This window comes from Arvicanthis niloticus, chromosome 6 (assembly GCF_011762505.2).
Source record: "Arvicanthis niloticus isolate mArvNil1 chromosome 6, mArvNil1.pat.X, whole genome shotgun sequence".
In the NCBI taxonomy this organism is placed as follows: Eukaryota; Metazoa; Chordata; class Mammalia; order Rodentia; family Muridae; genus Arvicanthis; species Arvicanthis niloticus.
Genome location: NC_047663.1, coordinates 20,249,224 through 20,269,892, shown reverse-complemented (window position 1 = coordinate 20,269,892; position 20,669 = coordinate 20,249,224). Strand labels below are relative to the sequence as shown.

The window sequence follows — 20,669 nt, the reverse complement described above, 5'->3', positions numbered from 1 at the left end:
GCTAACCTGATAATGAGCTCAGACAAGATTTTCTTTTCTTAAGGTAGGGTTTAGGCCAGGTGGTGGTGGTATAGGCCTTCAATCCCAGCACTTGGAGGCAAAGGCAGGCGGATCTCTGAGTTCAAGGCCAGCCCAGTCTACAGAGTGAGTTCCAGGACAGCCAGAGATACACAGAGAAACCCTGTGCCTTAAAAGATAAAAAGCTGGGCTTTCTTAGCTTAGGCTGGTTTTGAATTGATTATAAAGTCAAGGATAACCTTGATTCTGCTCCTCCTGATTCCGTTTCAGGAATGTGGGGTTACAAGGATGTGGCCATCACATCCGGTTAATTTTTTTTTGTTTTTTGTTTTTGTATTTTTTTTTTTTTTTTTTTTTTTTTTTTAGGTTTGTTGTTGTGTTTCTCATTTTTTTTGAAGCAGGATCATCTCTCTATAATATGTAGACCCTTAGGTGTCCTGGAACTCTCAGTGTAGACCAGACCAACCTTGAACTTGGTGGATACGGGCCTGCCTCTGCCTCAGGAGTGCTGGGTTTTATCTTTCGAGACAAGGCTTGCCCCCACACACACACCATGTAACCTATGTTCTCCTGGAACTCGAAGCAATCCTGCCCCAACCTCCCAGGAGCTGAGAATACAAATATGTCACATCAAGTCCTGCTTGACAACAGGACTTTGTATCCATATGCTACAGAGAGGACCACACCCCCGTGTTCAAGTTTCCCAGACTCCTTCTATCGACTCAAGTCACTTCCACGACCCTGCAAATTTGCACTCACACCTGGGACATCTGAGCACTTTCTAGAATCAGCATTTTGGTAGCAGATCAAAGAGCTCCGCCACTCTAACTCTGACCTTCGTGACCCTCGCTAATGGTTCCAGTACCCCCCCCCCCCCACACACACACACAAGGGGAGGAGAAGTCTAGAGGCGCCACCCTCCGGTCTGTGACTTGCCACACCCCAAACGCACCCAGAAGCCACTCCGGGCTTCCTATAGCGCCCCGCCCCGAGTCTGATCCAGCCCAGCTCAGCGGCAAGTTAAGAACCCCTAGTGCTGTGCGCTCCAGACCGACCGTCACCTGTGGGTGGGGGGGACGAGTGGGTTTGGTTGTCGTCATGGCGACGGCGTGGGTGGCCACAGCCCTGAGGTCTGCTGCGGCGGCCAGAAGGCTGCGCAGCCCGGGAGGTCCCGGGGGCTCACGGAGACTGAGCGGTAGCGCACGGCGGCGCGGGGCGAGAAGCGCCAGCCCGGGACGCAGGCTCAGCACCGCCAGGGCTCACGTAGAGGACACCGAGGGCGCTAAGGGTCGTGTCCAGTCTCCTGCCGTCGAGGAGCCGTCCTGGACACCTCTTCCAACGCCCCTCGAATCTCCTGCGCCTCCCGCCGGCAGATCACTGGTGCAGCGGGACATCCAGGCCTTCCTGAATCAGTGTGGTGCCAGCCCGGGGGAGGCACGCCACTGGCTCACACAATTCCAGACCTGCTACCATTCGGTGGACAAGCCCTTCGCCGTCATAGAGGTAAGCCGATCCCAGTGTCATCGTGCCACTGCAAGGAGATGGTGACTGGTCCATAGCACGTCGTAGGTCTTGGCATGCCTGCCTGTGAATCTGGAGCGCAGAAGTGCTGAGTTATTGCTGGGGACAGGGGAAGCCGTGAGGCTACGGAAACGGCGCCTGGCGCTAAGGAAACCCAGTTCTCCAGAAGTGATGTCTGAGAAAGGCCTCTCACTGTGGGCGCAGTTAGGGGTTCAGTCGGCTGAACTGTCGCACTACCCCTCCCCCCAAGGTGTCCCAGAGTCCAAGGCCGCTGGGAGGAGCCGAGGGAGGAACATTAGTGCTAGATAAGGGGGTGGCTAAGACCCAACGGGCAAAGGGCGGAGCAGTTGGCCAAAAGTGGGGCTCAGTGACCCCTGGGTAGAATGTGGTCACTGAGGGTCCTAAGGCCTGAATAGAGACTTAGAGCCAGTGTCGTGCCCCTGAACGTCCACTTCCATACAGGTAGATGAGGAGGTGTTCCGGTGCCGGCAGGCGGTCTCCCGCCTGGCTTTCGCCCTAGCCTTCCTGCAACGCATGGACATGAAGCCGCTGGTGGTCCTGGGGCTGCCGGCCCCCACGGCACCTTCAGGCTGTCTTTCCTTCTGGGAAGCTAAGGCACAGCTTGCTCAGAGCTGCAAGGTGCTGGTGGATGAACTACGGCATAACGCGGCTACTGCTGTGCCCTTTTTTGGCGGTGGATCAGTGCTGAGCGCTGCGGAGCCAGCTCCCCATGCCAGGTTAGTGTCAGCCCAGCCCGCCCTGGCATCCTTAGAGCGGACCACTCTGCTGGCCCTGCCCTGGTCCCGCTCGAGCACCACATCTGGCCCACAGCTACGGCGGCATCGTCGCGGTGGAGACAGACCTGCTACAGTGGTGCCTGGAGTCCAGCAGCATCCCGATCCTGTGCCCCATTGGGGAAACGGCTGCGCGCCGTTCGGTGCTTCTTGACTCGCTGGAGGTGACTGCGTCTCTGGCCAAGGCTCTGCGGCCCACCAAAATCATCTTCCTCAATAATTCAGGCGGCCTGCGGAATACCAGTCAGAAGGTGTGCCCCTCTCCTGTGCCACCTCATGACACTAGGCAAGACTGAGTCCCCTACCCTGTGTACCCAACCTGACTCCATAGCAGGCTACAGTTATTCTCAAGCCAATAGAGTAGGAAGAGCTAACAGAAGATCTTAGAGGTGGGTTGTTCCTCGGTGCCCAGATCTGAGCGCTTCCCAGCAGAGGAGATAAAAGTTAAGTGGTCAGTCAGGCAGTGGTGGCGCACGCCTTTAATCCCAGCACTTGAGAGGCAGAGGCAGGCGGATTTCTGAGTTCGAGGTCAGCCTGGTCTACAGAGTGAGTTCTAGGACAGCCAGGGCTACACAGAGAAACCCTGTCTCAAAAAACAAAAACAAAACAAAACAAAAGTTAAGTGTTCAGTATGAGTGTGTCTCTTCTGGAGGCTCATCTTCTTCCTGGGACTTAGATCCTGAGCAACGTGAACCTGCCCGCCGACCTTGATCTGGTTACCAACGCTGAGTGGCTGAGCGTCAAAGAGCGGCAGCAGATTCGGCTCATCGTGGACGTGCTCAGCCGCCTGCCGCACTATTCCTCCGCAGTCATCACAGCCGCGAGCACGCTGCTCACGGAACTCTTTAGTAACAAGGGTGAGATCTGTGAGAAGGTGGGCGAGGCTGAGTCCCAAGGGTGAGCACCGGCAGGGCCCAGCTGAGGACCAGCAGGAGTGCCCCGCCCACCCCCACCCCGCCCCCACCTCCGCTGAAAGCTGTAGGGAGAGGCCGCACCGATGGCTTCCCGATGCTGTGGAAACCGGAGGGAGGCAAGAGAACTCAGACAGCGGGGACTGGAGTAAGGAACTTAAGAACTAGGGAGACGGGCGGAAAGCGCCCCTAGCGGTGGACCTGACTCTGGCCCAACCTAAGCGCTCTCTCCAATCTCCCCAGGCTGTGGCACTCTGTTTAAAAATGCTGAGCGGATGCTGCGAGTGCGTAGCCTGGACAGCCTGGATCAGGGCCGCCTAGTGAACCTAGTCAACACCAGCTTCGGCAAGAAGCTCCGAGAAGACTATCTGGAGTCACTGCGCCCTCGGTTGCACTCCATCTATGTCTCTGAGGGGTGAGCCTCCAGGCCCCATAGGGCAGGACCCAAGGTCCTGAGCGGGGGCACCTTTAGGGCAAGGAGAGGTCTTAACCTACCTCTCTCCTGCTGTGCCAGGTACAACGCGGCAGCCATTCTGACAGTGGAGCCTGTACTAGGGGGCACCCCATATCTGGATAAATTCGTGGTGAGCTCCAGCCGCCAGGGCCAAGGTTCCGGACAGATGCTGTGGGAATGCCTTCGGAGGGACCTGCAAACGTTGTTCTGGCGCTCACGAGTCACCAATCCTATCAATCCCTGGTAAGCCCAGCCAGCCATGCCCCAGGCTTCACCAACAATATCTGGGCATTTCCTCTTTCCCTATCAGAGAAAGGCGCTCAGGAGGCTGAGACAGGTGGATCTCTGTGAGTTCAAGGCCGGCCTGGTCTACAAAGCTAGTCCTGGACAATCAGAGCTACACAGAGAAACCCTGTCTCAAAACAAACAAACAAACAAAAAAGCAGCTGGGCAGTGGTGGCGCACGCCTTTAATCCCAGCACTTGGGAAGCAGAGGCAGGCAGATTTCTGAATGAGTGAGATTTCTACAGAGTGAGTTCCAGGACAGCCAGGACTACAGAGAAAAACCCTGTCTCAAAAAAAAAAAAAAAAAAAAAAAAAAAAAAAGGCTCTTGTAGAGTCAAGGTCTCCTAGTGACATTCTTCAATCCCACATTTCTGTGAAGCAAGTGGCATCCAATTAGGATTCTGATAAGCTTTGGGCTCTTCTCAGGCTTGGTTGCCAAGCTCCTAACTCTAGGGCTGTGTCTCTATGGAATACCCACCACTTCCATTCAGCAACCACACCCTCAACCTCCACTCACTAGAAAACCACAAAGGACCAGCTCCTTCACTACACCAGGTGGGCTGTAGGATCCTGGTAAATTGCCTAACTTGCCTAAACCTGCTGCTGTTTGGGGAAATGGCAATATAGGCTTCACAAGCCACTCCTAGGATAAAATAACAGACATTTGGTCCTAGTGGGGCATCCTGTAATAGACAGCTGTCCTGAAAACCCAGAGAGAGCAGTGAGCACCAGTCTTGTTCCAAAGCTGAGCCCTTTGCCCCCACACCCAGGTACTTCACACATAGTGACGGCAGCTTCTCCAACAAGCAGTGGATCTTCTTCTGGTTTGGACTGGCCGACATCCGGGACTCCTATGAACTAGTCAATCATGCCAAGGGGCTGCCAGACTCTTTCTGCAAGCCAGCTTCAGACCCAGGCAGCTGACCCACCATCACAGGCCCTGTAAATCCTGGGTCAGCCAGGATGGACCAAAAGCCATGCCTGCTGGGGGTGACCCCAGGCAGCTGAGGGGAGGAAGCTGCACCATGTCAGCTGAGGGGCACCGGAGTAGGACAAACAACAAGAGCCAGCTAAGGACTTTGCTCCAAAGTCAAACCAGATGGCCTTCAATGTTCAGCCTGGAGAATGGGGCTGGGATTGCCTTCCGGGGCTCTACTTAAGGTAACCTTAAGGGCAGGCCAGTGTCCATGGCCTCTGTGCTGTCTTTAGGCTCCGTTGTCTTACATAGCCATCTAAGCCTGCCTGATCTTCCACTCATTTGGATCTCAAAATTCTTCAGGAGGCCTTGATTAAATGGAAAATGCTTGTCTGAGTCAGTCACACTTGTCTTAAAAACAAACAAGAACAGTTTAATTACAGAAAGGACTTCAGGGTATGAGGTGATCTTTTTTCAATCCCAGAGATGGCACCTAGGGCCTGGGACTAGGGCCTGGGACATTCTAGGCAAGTGCTCTACTACTGAGCTAAACCCCCAGTTGCTATTTTAAGATTTCTTTTTAAAGATAGTAATCCCCTGGGAACAAGTGCTTAAGGACCAGAGACCAGAAGATTCCTGGATGGAGCTGGAAGGCCCTGAGGGTAAACATTCTATTGTCTCATCACTTGGGGATCAGTAACCCCTAGAGGGGTTCTTCTACTCCTAGGTCAGGAATCATCCTCTACAAACCATATGGTTGCCTGTCACTGTAGGGAACAAAGGAGTGCACACAGACACACACACACACTCACACACACACTCACACACACACACACACACACTCACACACACACACACACACACAACATATAAGGATGAAAATCCCAGCTAACAGCAATGGTATATTTACCTATAAGAACTCAAAGAAATCACAAGATGGCCTTGGCTTATTAGCCCGGACTTTGCCATTCTCTCACTATAGGATTATATGGCATCTTGATGAGACTAATAGATCCCAGCTAGGCAGGAAGCCAGCTTTTTCGTGCAAAGCTTTTTGAGTATTTTTTTCAAATGATTTTTTTCTGTGTGTGTGTGTATGTGTGTGTGCATGTGTGTGTGCATGGGTACTTACAGAGAACCTAAGATTCCCTGGAGCTGGAAGTACAGATGGTTGGGAGCCACCCGGCATGGACGCTGGGAACCAAACTATGATTCTTGAAGGACAGCCAGTGTTCATGAAAGGACAGCCACTGAACCCTAAATATTTTATTGATTTTATTATGGGAGATGGACAAATGGCCCAGTGGTTAAAAGTACTAGCTGCTCTTCCACAGGACCCAGATTTTAGTCCCAGCATCCACATGGTAGCTCACAATTGTCTGTAACTCCAGTTCCATGGGATCTGATGTCCTTTCCTAGCCTCAGTGGGTACCAGGCATGAACATGGTGCAAAGATGTACATGCAGGCAACATACTCCTACACATTTAAAAACACATTATTTGTGTGTAAGAGTGCATGCAAAAGCATGTATGAAAGCCAAGGGAGTATTGGATCTCTTGGAGCTGGAATTACAGGCATTTGTGAGTCACCTGATGTGAGTTTGAACTCTAGTCCTCATGACTGAACAAGTGCTCTTAACCACTCATCTCTCCAGCTCATTACACACACACACACACACACACACACACACACACACACACTTTTGATGCAGTGTGGCCCAGGCTGGCTTGAAATTCACTAAGTAGCTGTGCCTCCTCGTGTACTAGCCATCTGGCCTCAGGTGGGTTTGCTTGTGGTTTGAGGCAAGTTGCTGACTTTCCCCCAAATCTCCCATTTCATCATGTGTAACACGACATTAGTTCTCTCCTAGCTGCCCTGGCCAAAGATGTCTTCAAAAGACCTGCCCCAAACAGGCAGTGAAGGGGAAATGGGGGGAACAGAGGGAGAAACCAAAAGCATACACTTAAGTTGGCCATAGAGACATGCCTGTAACCTCAGCAACCAGGAAGTGGGGATGGGGAAATGGGAACTTGAGAGCAGGCTAGATTACAGAGATGCTGCCTCAAAAACAAAATTAATGCTGGGTGTGGTGGCACGAACCATTAATCTCAGCACTTGGAAACAGGCAGATGGATCTCTGTGACTTCCAGGCTACCCTGATCTACAAAGTGAGTTCCATAACAGTCAGGGCTGCACAGAGAAACCCTGTCTCAAAAACCAAAACAAACCCTAAGAAAACCTAACTTACAGTAAGGATTCAGGATGTGACAGATCTTTCTTCAGTGCTGTCAATAGGACCTAGGGCCAGGACATCCTAGGCCCGTGCTCAATGCTCAACTAAGCCAATTCTAGCTGATGTTTTAAGATTTTTTTTTTTTAATTTAATTACTTATTCTTTGGGAAAGAAGTTAAGACAGGGTTTCTCTATGTATCCCTGGCTGTCCTGGAATTCATTCTGTAGACCAGGCTAGCCTCAAACTCACAGAGATGTGACTCCCTCTGTTTCCCAAGTACTGGGATTAATGACGAGTGCGATACCACACCCAGGAAGTATGTGGGTTTTTTGTTTGTTTGGTTTGGTTTTTGTTTTGTTTTTAAAGATAGTTGAAGAACTGTGGGAACTCTTAGAACTGGGGTGCTGGAGGAATCATAGAAGGACCAGATGGGGTTCAACCCAAGATGATCTTTCAAGAACGCCCAAATCAACCCCAGCCAACGGCAAAGTGCCCACGGGGAAGACAGACAGAAGCAAAGACACAATGTCTGTATAAAATGTTTATTTTTGGAGGATGGTGTGGTCTGGTGTTTGGGTGGGTGCTCCACCCAGCCAGTCAGCTGAGAGCAGATGCAGTAGCAGCTGCCTGACAGGCCTGCTCCACCTTGCACATCCCAGAGCACATCAGGGCCCGCTCTCAACTCTAGATCGAGAGTCAGAGAGCTGGGATTGTTTCTGCCCCAGCAGACCCCCAAAGAGCCCATGTGACCTGGGTAGCACCAGCCACTCTGCCCCTCCTTGCAGGGCTCCTTCTGTATGTGTGAAGACACACATGTGCGAATGCACACACTCGTCTGAAAAGCACTGTTCAGTTTAGCTGCATCTGTCGAATTTGCTTACTTCCGAATCTTCCTCCGTCCCTGACTCCTACCCACACCCCAGCTCTGCCTTACTGCTTTCTCAGGGACTCCTCCCTCCCTGGCCATGTGGGGGAGAAGCAGCCAGCCTCAGCTCTCCCCTAAAACAGGCAAGAAAAACAACAACAACCTTAGGAGGCTTTAGCACGAGGGCTCCCATCTTCCCAAAGTCTGAGCTACAAACTTGAGGGGAAAAAAAAAACGTAACTATTAAAATCAAAAAACAAGAAAGTAAACAAACAAACCGAGAAGCATAAATAAACAGCGACTGGGCCAGCAAGGAGGAAGATGAGGTGGCCTTCGGTGGTAGCCCCTTGTGCCCGAATCAGGCTCTCCCTGTGGAACTCAGCCATCAGTAGCCAAGATGACAGCAGCCCCGAAGATCCCCACACTCTCGCCAAGCAGCTTCATCTGGTTCCAGAACTCGACGCGCCGTGTGTTGTGCCAATAGGAAACATTGCCATCAATAAGCAGCATGACGGGAGGTAGCAACACAGCCAGGATCTGCGCGGCCAGCGTCACGTAGTAGCCTGACAAGAAGGCCAGGGCCAGGACCCCATAAAGCACGAAGAACAGCTGGACCATCAGCTCTCCTCCTGGAAGATGGTTCAGGTATGCCAACCGGTCCTCCTTGCTGTGCTGCAGCGAGTAGGCCTAGAGACACAGCATCCTTTAAGACTGTGCAGCAGATGAGTGCCTCCCTGAGGTGGTACCCACAAGTCAGCCCCTGTAAAGTGGGCTTCGAAGTCCTTCCTCAGAATGGGGACTCTGAAAGTAGGGCCTGTCTCCCACTCTGATTATAGGGCCCTAAGAGGTAAGGCTGATCTCTAGTCTCCTGGAAGCCTCTGAAGAAAGGAAGTGTGCCTCCACAGTCAGACAGAGACTTAACTTTTGAATCTACACACTACGGAAGCCCACTTAGAGCTCTACACATAGGATGTAATTCCTGGTTCCTAGGGTGAGGTCCAGAGCTTAAAGCCTATCTTTGTCCTCATCTACAGTGGCCTTCCAGTGCACCAGGGAGCTCTACCTGACTATGCTACATAACTCCCATCAGCTCTAGGTGGCAGAGCTACAGCTACAGCTGACTTGCATCATGCCTCTCCTTTGTCCCTTTCTCAGTCCTCCAGAGGCTGAAGCAATGAGAAAAATCACCTCATCTTCTTTGCTGGATTCTCAAGATTGGGACTGAATGGTCAGTTCAACTTCTTATCTAGCTGGTAGCAATAATGTTGAAAGGAGGGGCCCTCACTCAGCCAGGTATCAGGTACCTGGAGGGCCCTTCAGAAGGAATCAGAAGCTGTCCAGGACAATCTGTAGGAGCCACCAGAAATTACTCGCATGGCCTTGCTCTGCCCAATGATCAAGATTCTACCAGGCGTAAGCTCACGTCACTCCCACACAGTGTCTCCAACCGAGAGAACCCCAACGTACCACACAAATGAGGTAGATGCCCAGGAACACCTGACCAGTGGACTGCAGAGAGCGGCTTCGGGGCTTTCGACGGTACAGCTCCCCAGCCCCACTGGCTAGCACCAGAAACCCGCCAATGATGGCAACTGTGCGGGAATACATACGGACCTAAGGCCAGGGAAAAAGGAACCCTAGTCAAGAGCTGCAATCACGTCTCTTGGTTGTCAAGAACACAGAACTGCTCACTTCTACACATCTCATTCTATCTGATGAACCCTCTTCCCTATTCCAAGGTAGTCTTCAGAGAGAGAGAGAGAGAATCCTCTTTACAAGGCAAAAACTGAGGGCTGAGGGGGGATAAGAAAACTGTCCATGGTCCTACAGAAAGTGGCAGATGCCACAGATTGCCACCACCTCCACCCCTAGTCTGAAACCTAATCCCAGGGTTTTTCCCTTTATGTAGTATAGACTCTATACCAACTAAAACAAGAATAGCCAACCAGGCAGTGGTGGTGGAGGCGGCATATGCCTTTAATACCAGCACTTGGGAGGCAGAGGCAAACAGATCTCTGTGTTTGAGTTTGAGCCACTGTGATCTACAGAGCAAGTTCCAGAACAGAGAAATCCTGTCTAGAAACAAAACAAAACAAATAGCCCCACTATCCCATAGCTGTTCACACACTGCCTCTCCTACTAGACTGACAGTCTGGTCTTTGAGTGAGTCTACTCACTGTCTCCAAGCCACCTTACCTCCAGGTGACCGGTGCAGCTTCTGCATTTGCAGGCACAAATTCTGAACTAGTATTAATCACATTTCATAAAACCTGATGGGTAGACCAGATATTCTCCAAGGTCTCTTTTGCTTTACAAGTCTGAGACTAATAAAGTAATGGTTTAAAGGATTTTGGAAATCAGAAAACTCTGTAAGTTACCTTCGATACATTGTGGCATGATTTTGTGAAAATCCATTTCCCATCTCTGGACCTCCATTTTCACACTCTATAAGGGAGGTCTGTGTGGTCTCTATGGGTCTGACACGTCTGTGCTCTGTAATAATCTCCACAAAACTGCTACAAACTAGTACCCCTTGTCTTCCCAGGCTTCACGTTTGGGAATACCACACGAGCCCACCAAGTACACCAGGACCCTGCAGCTCCTTCCCCATAGCTAAATCTCTTCTAGAGTTCTTGTGCTCACCTTTAGCCAGTCCCCGTAGTGAACATAGCCCCCGATGTATGCGGCATAGGTGCTAATGGCTAGCTGGAGTGCGGCGCCCAACGCAAACCAACGCCGCTTCACTCCGAAAGACATAAAGCTAGCACACAACACAGCTGCCCCCATGTCGAAATATAGATAAGGCACTGGGATGTCGGGCTTCCTGTGAATCGAGTATAGGGAACAAGGGGAACAGAATGAATGGAGAGTAAGTGTCTGGGGACCTCTGTAAGTTCCCCCAAGCTCCACTGCTCCCCAGAACCCCGAGACCCTTCTCACTGGAGCCACCACATGAACTCTGGTCGTACAACCGAACCAAAGCATCTTCTAACCTGTTTGAGTACCAATTCCTCCCAGTCTAAGTGTCCCGACTTCTGGGCCCCAACTTCCCCTAACATCACCGCACCCCAGTTCCTGGGACAGGCCGTACCGCCCCCCACCGCACTCGATGGCTTCGTGGGCGCGCTCACCGGCGCGCCTCGGCCCTTTCAGCGTACAACATGAGTTGGCTGAAGCAGCCCCAAAAGGGGCAGCGCGTGAGCAGCACGGAACCCAGCTGCATGATCAGCTGCAGCATCCAGCGTCTCGAACCAATCTTCGAAGCCATCTTGGGAATGGGCAGTCCGCTACGGCCTCAGCCGGGTCTGGGAGACCAGCACGGAGGATGATACAGGCAACTTCCGGTCCCTCGGTGTTTTTCTTTTCGTCGGGAAACAAAGCTCGCGCTCTCTAGTTCCGCGAAGGAAAATGTGTTCTGGAAGGAGTCAACCTTTCTGAACTCTCCCTGTGGAGAGAACTCAGAGCTTCTCTTTGCACTTACTTTCCCTTTAAAAAAGATTTGTTTAAGGGCTAGTGGGATGGCTCAGCAGTTAAGGATACTGCTGCTTTTCCAGAGCTCCTGAGTTCAATTCCCAGCAACCACAGGGTGGTTTACAACCGTCCTTAAAGGGATCTGATGCCCTCTTCTGGCATGCCGGTGTACATGCAGACAGAACACTCATACATTAAAGAGAAAACATAAAAGATTTGTCTATTTATGTATATGAATGATTTTTTTTTTTTTTTTTTGGTTTTTGGTTTTTCGAGACAGAGTTTCGAAACTTGGCTGTCCTGGAACTCACTCTGTAGCCCAGGCTGGCCTCGAACTCAGAAATCCGCCTGCCTCTGCCTCCCAAGTGCTGGGATTAAAGGCGTGCGCCACCACCGCCCGGCATGAATGATCTATTTACATGCATTCCTGAATGACAGAAAGGGGCATCAGATCCTAACATAGATGGTTGTGAGCCACTAAGGTTGCTCTGAAATAGAAGCCAGTGTTCTTTGTACTTTCAAAATGGGACAGGAGCAAGGATCATAGGGTTGAAATATCAGAAATCCTGGAACACAGCTTGATGTATGGAAGCAACCAATTCTGGATGTAACCAGACATGGACTCCAATCGGAAAACCAATCCTGTGTCACCTAAATGGAGACTGGAGTGTGAAACGGGGATAATGACATTCTACCACGTCAATGATGAAAGACTTAAATGTAACAAAGGTGGCATCGGCAGATAAGAAGGACCCAATAAAAGGGTGTAATACATACACACAGGCCCCAGAGAGAATTCCCTGGCTTTGGCTGAACTTTTTTCTTTTTTTGGTTTTTCGAGGCAGGGTTTCTCTGTGTAGCCCTGGCTGTCCTGGAACTCACTCTGTAGACCAGGCTGGCCTCAAACTCAGAAATCCGCCTGCCTCTGCGTCCCAAGTGCTGGGACTAAAGGAGTGCGCCACCACTGCCCGGCTTGGCTGAACTTTTAAAGTAAGGAGAGCTCTTGGCTCTAAGTCACCTGTTTGATCTTGATGCCTTTGTTTCCTGAGAGAAGAGAGAGAGGCCTGCTCATTTAAGACATCATAACCAGACTATTTTTCCCATCTGCAATATTCCCATCCTATTCCAAATAACAATTAGCTTAACTTCAGCAGTCTTCAAGTGGCCTCCACCTCCCCTAGCCTCCAAGCATCTATTGGGAGGAGGAGAAGAATGACTTGATTGTTCATAAAATTTCTATGTAGCTCAGAATATCCTCCAACTTGTGATCCTCCTGCCTCCACCTCAAGGGTAGACTGTGAACATGCCTTACCATGACTAACAGCTGCCTTTCCTTAGTCAGCTCAACACAAAGGCAATTATGTATTTACTATCAGTAAATACACCACACACACACACCACACACACACACCACACGCACACATACACACACATTGTCAATTCCATAAGTGCAAAGACAGTAACTTCCTGCTTATTTATAGCCGAAGGGCCAAGCATGCATTCAGGACTCATGTACTGCACAGACAGATAAATGAACATACGGCATTGTCACTATGTCTTGTAGATCACAGTCAGCATTCAGCAAGTATCAAAGAAGCAAGAGGTGTGGGCAGTATGTAGTTGCCCCATCTGTATTTGGGGACACACACACCCTTTAATAGATTATCTCACCCTCTAATATTGAAGGTAAGACCCTGTAAGCAATCCAATGCCAATGGGCCATTTATTTTGGACCTGGTTTCAATTCCCTGGAAGGGACTCATGACCAAACAGCATTTCTGACCATAAGGACAAAAATTTTCCGATTAGCTGGTGAGCAAAAGATGAACAATAAAACTTGTACTTTTTTCTTTTCTTCCTTTTTGTTTGTTGGGTTTTTCAAGTCAGGATTTCTCTGTGTAGCCCTAACTGTCCTAGAACTCCCTCTGTGGACCAGCGGGCCTCCAACTCAGAGATCTGGCTGCCACATAGTTCTTCCTTTGTTTTTGAAGACAGGATTTTACTATGTAGCTTGGTTTGGCCTGGAACTTGCTATGTAGACCAGGCCAGTCTCTATTTTGAGATCTGTGAAGTGGAAACTTAATGGTACTTTGGAAAGTCAGTTGGATGGTGTTTTTCTGGGGCAAACACTTGAAGGGACATTTAGCTAAAGTGGACACAGATGAAAGACTAAGACAGACTTGTGAAGGAACGTTTTGCTGAGGCAGACATAAGTGAAAAGAGGTTCTGCTAAAGCAATTACGTGAAAGGACATGATGAAAGTTTCCTTCCTAATAACACGCTTGTATTGGTCGGCTTTACATTGCATAGTTGAACTGCATTTGTTGGGACTCCATAGAGAGAAATGCACCAAAAACCTTCTGGTGGTGTTCGGACTCGAGCTGATTGGCAGAGTGATGTCAGCTGAGACAGATGCACACGTGGAGGACACATGATATTTGGAGGGAGTATAAAAGGACTCGACAGTCGTGGAGGCTGAGCTTGGCTTGCTGGTACAGCTAGCTGTGTAGCACTTGTGGGTCTCCAGTCTTTGATGATCTTTACTTCCCTGAGAAGCACAGCAAGATCTTCTCCTGGCGTCCCTCCATGTTGGGAGCCGACTTCTAGCTGAAAGCGGCTATCATCTTTGCAGCCATCTCAGGCCATATATTTGCAGTTTGATACTTTTCCACCCTGACAAGAGAAGTGTTTTTCTAGCATTATATTTTTGTAAGCAGACCACAACAGCTGAGCACACTCTGGTAAACATCTTGTTTTTCTCAGACATAGCCTGGACTTGTTTAGTGACCCCAGCTGCAAGGCACTCATGGTTAAGTGTCTCCAGCTGCACTCCCCTGCTTGTGCTTATATACCCACAGTTGCCTTTCAATAAACGAGACTTGATCAGACATCCTGTTTTGTCTTCATTCTCTTCGTCTCTTGCTCCTCCTTTCCCACTCTCCCTTTCAGACCCTGTTGACTGACCCGTGGGTTGGGTCACCTCCAGGTCCTTCCTACTGACTGCCGAGGCTGAAGCCTGGCTATCTCTGCTAGGTAGTGCCACCGCTGTTTTGTTTGCTATCCAGACGCTACCAAACCGACTGCTGGTGTATCCATGAGGAGTTTGTGAGTGGCTCGAACTGCTGCTGTTGACCTGTGAACTGAACTGTTGATTTTCATACAACACAGACAGGAGTTGTTCCAAAGAACCTTTCTAAACAGGGCCACTTCCCCTGTATCCTTTTCCCCCCACTACCTCTGGTGGGTGTTGGGCTAAAATGAGGTTAAAGCATTTAAGAACTATCATTAAAAATTAAAGTCACAGATCTGCCTCTGCCTCCTGAGTGCTGGGATTAAAGTCACCAAGCCCATCTCATATTCTTTTTTTTTTTTTTTTTTAAAAACAAAGTCTAAGTATATCAAAGAACTAGGGAATGGGGTTGTGTGGATACAAATTGGGCATGGGTAACAGACAAAGGGGATGAGAAAAGGTCCAGGTTAAAGATTATGTTGTCTACCTTTATCAGTGGCAGCCACATATTTGCCGTAAGTCCACAGAATAGAATCACTTTCTAACAAGTTATCCTTTCCCGTCTCTTCAGCTACCACTGACTCCCACAGTGCTCTGATACCTCACTCTGAGGGGTTAGAAGGAACAGAACTTTATTTTTCTCTTCTTTATTTAGGTTTTTTCGAGACAAGGTTTCTCTGTGTAGTTGTGGCTGTTCTGGAATTCCCACTGTAGATCAGGCTGGCCTGGAACTCAAGAGATCCACCTGCTTCTGCCTGGGATTAAAGACATGTACCATTCACGTGTGTGGACTTTATTTCTTTTTTCCCCCCTTTGGTTGTTTTGTTTTTGTTTGTTTTTTTAGACAAGGTTTCACTATGTAACCTTGGCTTGCCTGAAACTTTATAGACCAGGTTGGTCTCAAATTCATAGAGATCCACCTGCCTCTGCCTCCCAAATGCTGGGATTATTTACATCCATAAGAGACCCTACAAGCTTACGTGGCAGTGGCCCACCCTTCCATCACAACCTTAGCAATCAATTTCAACAGCCTTCCTCAGCCATCAGCATGTGTGAGGGGAAACTTCTGGAAACCCAGAAGCTTTTCTGATACACGCTCCACTCTGCCCTCTTCCCCTATAGACTTAAGCGTAGGCTTGGGCTCAGGGCCGGTGTTAGCATAGTACTAGGTAAAGGGAGGGGATAAATGGATTGTGCATGTCTTGAGAAATCAGCACAGCATCAGCCCACCTCCTTCTGGCCCCATCCTGATAGAGACAGTTGAGCCTCACAGACATCCAAAGAACTTCCTTCTTTTCTCCCACATCTCCCTTGAACTTCCGCAGCCCCACTCACCTCACCAGAGGCTCCTCAGCTCTCCCCTGGCTCCACCAAGGCCCTGGAAAAACTTGTATTTGGCCAGGACCATAACCATTGTCACAGAGGCCAGTGTGGTACCTGTGATGGCCAACATGGCCACTGTCTTAGCCAGGCAGAGCAATGCCGCAACACTGCTCAGCATACCCTGAAGGGCCAGTGCATGGCAAGTCGCCCAGGCCAGACAGGTGCAAGCACCTCAGCTTTCCAAAGACCCACTGCAGGCGATAGTATGGGGGGACTGGCTAGTAGAAACCATGTGTCTGCCCCTTTATATTTGAGGTGCTGTAGCCAATTAACCAAAAGAGACAAATTACTGCCCACAAGGCCACAAAGGCCCTGGCTTCCAGTGTGCTGTTGTTGCTCCCAGCCAGAGAGGGCTTTCAGGCCTGATGTGACAGCCAGGGTGGTTCCTACTGCAACTAGTCCCATTGAGAACCAGTAAAGGGTGGAAGAGCTGTGAGTCCGCTACAGTCCAATTCGGGCAGCTGTGACTCGGGCTAGGCTGCCTCAACTTCCCCCAGTGCTACTGGGTGCAAAGGTCCAGGTGGTGAGCAGTTGTGGAAAAGATTCATAGTAGAAATCCCAGAGCAGCTGAAAAACTCTAAGGCGGGAGGGCCAGTCGGGTGTAGAAAGAGATTGAGCAGCTCCAGGAAACGTGGATTGTCCAAAACCCCATAGCAGACTCCACAGGATACTGGGGGGGGGGGGGGGGGGGGGGAGAAGGGCAGCCCGTAGAGCCCCCAGGGTTACTGGAAATGGCAAGTGGCAGGTGGCTAAGGTTACTGTGGCTCAGCTCCAGGAACCCGACTCACAGCATGAAGGGAAGCAGAGCAGGCTGAGGCTCCCATAGTCCACATACTGTTTGGCACACACTGCTGTCAAACTCCAAAGAAAGGTTAAGCCCACTATTATGGTGTGGTCATTGTGAACAAGGAGTGGCTGCACCTGGCCCGTTCCTGTCCAGTCAGAGATTCATCTGAAGATGGCACTGGAGACTAGAGGACAGGGAGACCCTCATGCTTCAATTCCTCCTGGCAAGACTAATTTTAAGCAGGACACAGTAGGCCGTGCCTATCCTCCTAGCAGGACAATCTCCCTGACTTCTAAGCTAGTCTAGATACATAGATCTATATCTATAGATCTATAGATCATGACCCTTTCACAAAACAAGGGCTGGTCATCAGTTGGTAGAATGACTGCCTAGCAGGCATAAGACCCTGAGTTCAAACCCCAGTGCCACATAAATTAGGCATGGCTGCACAGGCCTGTAATCCTGGCCCTTGGAGACATAGGGGAAGGAGATCAGAGGGTCAAAGGTTATTCTCCCATACATGGTGAGTTCACGGCCATGTACAAACCCAAGATATGAGACCCTGCATTATTAAAAAAAAAAAAAAAAAAAGCAAAAAAACTTCCATCTCCAATGGAGATGCTGCTGTCCTGATCCCCACAGCTGTTTCACTTTCTCTTAGCACTATCAGGATGAAAAGCAGTTGGGATGGGGCGGGGGAAGGACTGAAAAGACAGTTCAGTAGTTAAGAGCACTTGTTGCTCTTGCAGAAACTTTGGTTCCCAGAATCACATTAGGCAGGTAAAAACTAGCCGTTACCGTAGGTCCAGAAGATCCAATCATCTCCCCTGGCCTCTAAGTGCACCTGCATGAAACACCATATGGGTTCTGTGTTCTGGGTGTCCACAAATTCAGCTCCACCTCACACTTGAACAACATGCACTTCAGCCATCTCCAAAGCCCCAATTTTCTTTACAGTAAGGTCACTAAATATTAAGAGTTTGTCAGCTGGGCAGTGGTGGTACATGCCTTTAATTTCAGCACTTGGGAGGCAGAGACAAGTGGACCTGAGTTCTAGGCAAGCCTGGTCTACAGAGCAAGTTCCAGGACAGCCAGGACTGTAAAACAGAAAAACCCTGTCTTGGAAAAAAAGCAAAACAAAATGAAGGGGTGTTGTCCTGTAGGTCTTGTCTCCAGTATTTAGAAAGCAGGGGCAGGGATATCCAGAGTTCAAGGTCAGCCTGGTCCATATGAGAACCTGTCTCATAAAATAAGACAGCTCTCTTCTTCCAACTTCACATGGGTTCCAAAGATCAAACTCAGGTTGCCTGATTCTACAAAGTTAATCTCTGACCTCTACTCATGTTGTAATATGTGTGCTGTGGTACATATACCCACACACATACATCATGCACACACACAATAATAAAGCAAAATAATATTTTAAAATGTTTATCAAAATTGGAAATTATATTGACAGGGAACTAGCATAACAAATTCAGCTTTGTAACTTCTGTTTTCAAGTAGCATATTTCATTACAAACATGAAGCCCAGAATGACTTCAGACTCATGATCTTCCTGCCTCAGCCAGCTGAGACTGCAATTGTATGTCACCATGCGGTGTTTAAAACTTTTCGTGTTGTTCAACAGGTAACCGTGAGACACCATGAGAATGCTGGGAATTCAACCTGGGTCCTCTGGAAGTACTTTTAACTGCTGAGCCATGTCTCCAGCTCTTAAGCTAGGTTACAATAGGCAGTTTAAAACATTTGGAGCTGGGCTAAGGTTCATCCTGGCATACATGACCCTGAGTTCAATCTTCTGCTGCTAAACAAACAGTTTTACAGAGAAAGATGTAAAATTCCGTATTTAGAAAAACAAACTCAGGCAGAGGCTACAAAAATGGCTCAGTGATTAAGATCACTGGTTGATCTTCTAGAAGGCCCAGGTTTCCTATCGCCCACATGGTGGCTCACAACCATCCAGAATTCCATTTCCAGGGAAATCCAACACCCATCTGGCCTCTGTGAATACCAGGCATACACATGGTGCACAGGCATACATGCAGGCAAAATAACCATACACATAAAAAAAATAAATAAAAACAAAAAAAAAAACCAACCAGCCAATCAAACAAACAAACCTCAGAACTGGAAAGCTGGCTCAGTGGTTAAGAGCACTTTTTGCAAAGGACCTGGGTTCGATTCCTAGCTCCACATGGAGGCTCATCACCTCCTTAAACACCACACACAGCCAAAGAACTCATACACATGAAATAATAAATCTAAAAAAAAAAAAATAAATAAAAAAACAAAAACAAAAAGAATTCAAACTCTGCATTATGCAAGCTGGAAGTAACTTGCATCCTAGCTACTTCTGGAAGAAAGTCTGGGCGGGCTTTGTTAATCATCAGTGCAGGGACAGTGATACATCCTAGAAGCTGGAGAAAGGGCTGGAGAGATGGCTCAGAGCACTCCCAGCATCCACATGGCTCACAACCATCTGTAACTCAGTTCCAGGGGATCCGATGCCCTCTTCTGGCCTCTAGGAGCATGAGGTGTGCATGTAGTATAAAGACATATATGTTGACAAAATAAATACTCATGTACACAAAAAAGTAATTTAAAGAGAGAACAAGAGGTGGGGTGGCTCTGGTAGTTCACAGCTACAACCCCACTATACTGAGGAATGAAGCAGCAGGATTGTCCTGAGTTCAAGTCCAGCATGAGCTGGTGCAGTGGTTCTCATGACCCCTTTGAGGGGGAATTAAATGACCCTTTCACAGGGGTTACCTATCAGACTATCGGGAAACAGATACTTATAATTCATAACTAGCAAAATTGTGAAAAAGTGTTATGGGGGCCATCACAGCATAAGAAACTGTATTAAAGGGCCACGGTGTTAAGAAGGTTGAGAACACTGGCTAGTGAGTTCCAGGCCAGCCAGAGCAGTAGCATAAAAGGTGATGTTTAAAAGCAGGTGTGTGGTGGTACACTCCTACAATTCCATGACTAGGGAGGCGGAGGCAGTGGCAGAGGCAGGATACCTATGAGCCTGAGACTAGCAAGGGCTAGAGAGATCCTGTTTAAAAATATATGGATCACTTTCTCCCCCAAGCCCCAGACAGGTGTGTGTGTGTGTGTGTGTAGCCCTTGATTTCCTGGAACTCACTCTGTAGACCAGGCTGGCCTCAAACTTACAAAGATCCTGCCTCTGCCTGGGATTAAAGGGGTGCATCACCACCTGGTTTGCAGCTGCCTCTTAAGCACAGCATCATAAGATAAACAAGCTCCAAACTTCTTATCAACAGCTATAAGGTGCCAAAAGGCAGAGCACACCACTGAGTCAGTGATGGGCTCCGTGGCTAGGGAAGGAGAGCCCTGGCAAGTTTCTTTTGACAGTGAAGGTGGCTGCATCTTCAGAAATGCAACAGGCCGGGCTGGAGAGATGGCTCAGTGGTTAATAGCACCTGCTGCTCTTCCAGAGGTCCTGAGTTCAATTCCCAGCAACCACGTGGTGGCTCACAACCATCTGTAATGCAATCTGATGCCCTCTTCTGGTGTGTCTGAAGACAGCTACAGTGTATTCCTATACATAAAATAAATAATTCATTTAAAAAAAAAAAAGAAATGCAACAGGCAGGAAGATTACTTAAGACTCTAGAAAATCAGTCTTTATGGCAAAGGACACAATAGGTTTTAATACTTTGAGATGACTGGTAAAAAAATACTTGCCTTCTTAAAGTTCTTGTATATGACACCATGAAAGGCTTTTGTGAGTTTGGTTAAAACACAATGAAGCAGTATGGATCCCCTCTTGACCAGTAAGGTGCTATTATTGATCACTATAGAAAATTCCTTAAGCTCAGGCAGCACACTGGAATGTCAAGCTTGTTTGGTTTTGCTCTGTTTTTCAAGACATAGTTTCTCTGTGTAGCCCTGGCTGTCCTGGAACTCACTCCGCTGACCAGGCTGGCCTCGAACTTACAGGGTTCCACCTGTCTCTGCCTTCACTGGCATTAAAGGTATGTGTCACCACT

At 49.0% G+C, this 20,669-nt stretch overlaps 2 protein-coding genes across 2 annotated transcripts; one reads left to right on the top strand and one right to left on the bottom strand.

The window, feature by feature from the left end:
- The first annotated feature begins 1,008 nt into the window (after positions 1 to 1,008).
- Nags (N-acetylglutamate synthase) lies at positions 1,009 to 5,295 on the top strand. The gene is made up of 7 exons (XM_034507204.2): positions 1,009 to 1,521; positions 2,002 to 2,276; positions 2,371 to 2,584; positions 3,010 to 3,190; positions 3,488 to 3,659; positions 3,759 to 3,941; positions 4,754 to 5,295. Exons 1-7 carry the CDS (start codon positions 1,117 to 1,119, stop codon positions 4,905 to 4,907), a joined length of 1,584 nt encoding a protein of 527 aa, XP_034363095.1. The 5' UTR covers positions 1,009 to 1,116; the 3' UTR covers positions 4,908 to 5,295.
- Positions 5,296 to 7,660: 2,365 nt separating this feature from the next.
- On the bottom strand, positions 7,661 to 11,338 carry Tmem101 (transmembrane protein 101). Its single transcript, XM_034504308.2, has 4 exons — positions 11,131 to 11,338; positions 10,643 to 10,823; positions 9,467 to 9,613; positions 7,661 to 8,686 (listed from the first exon to the last, which is right to left on the bottom strand). Exons 1-4 carry the CDS (start codon positions 11,265 to 11,267, stop codon positions 8,378 to 8,380), a joined length of 774 nt encoding a protein of 257 aa, XP_034360199.1. The 5' UTR covers positions 11,268 to 11,338; the 3' UTR covers positions 7,661 to 8,377.
- Positions 11,339 to 20,669: the final 9,331 nt, after the last annotated feature.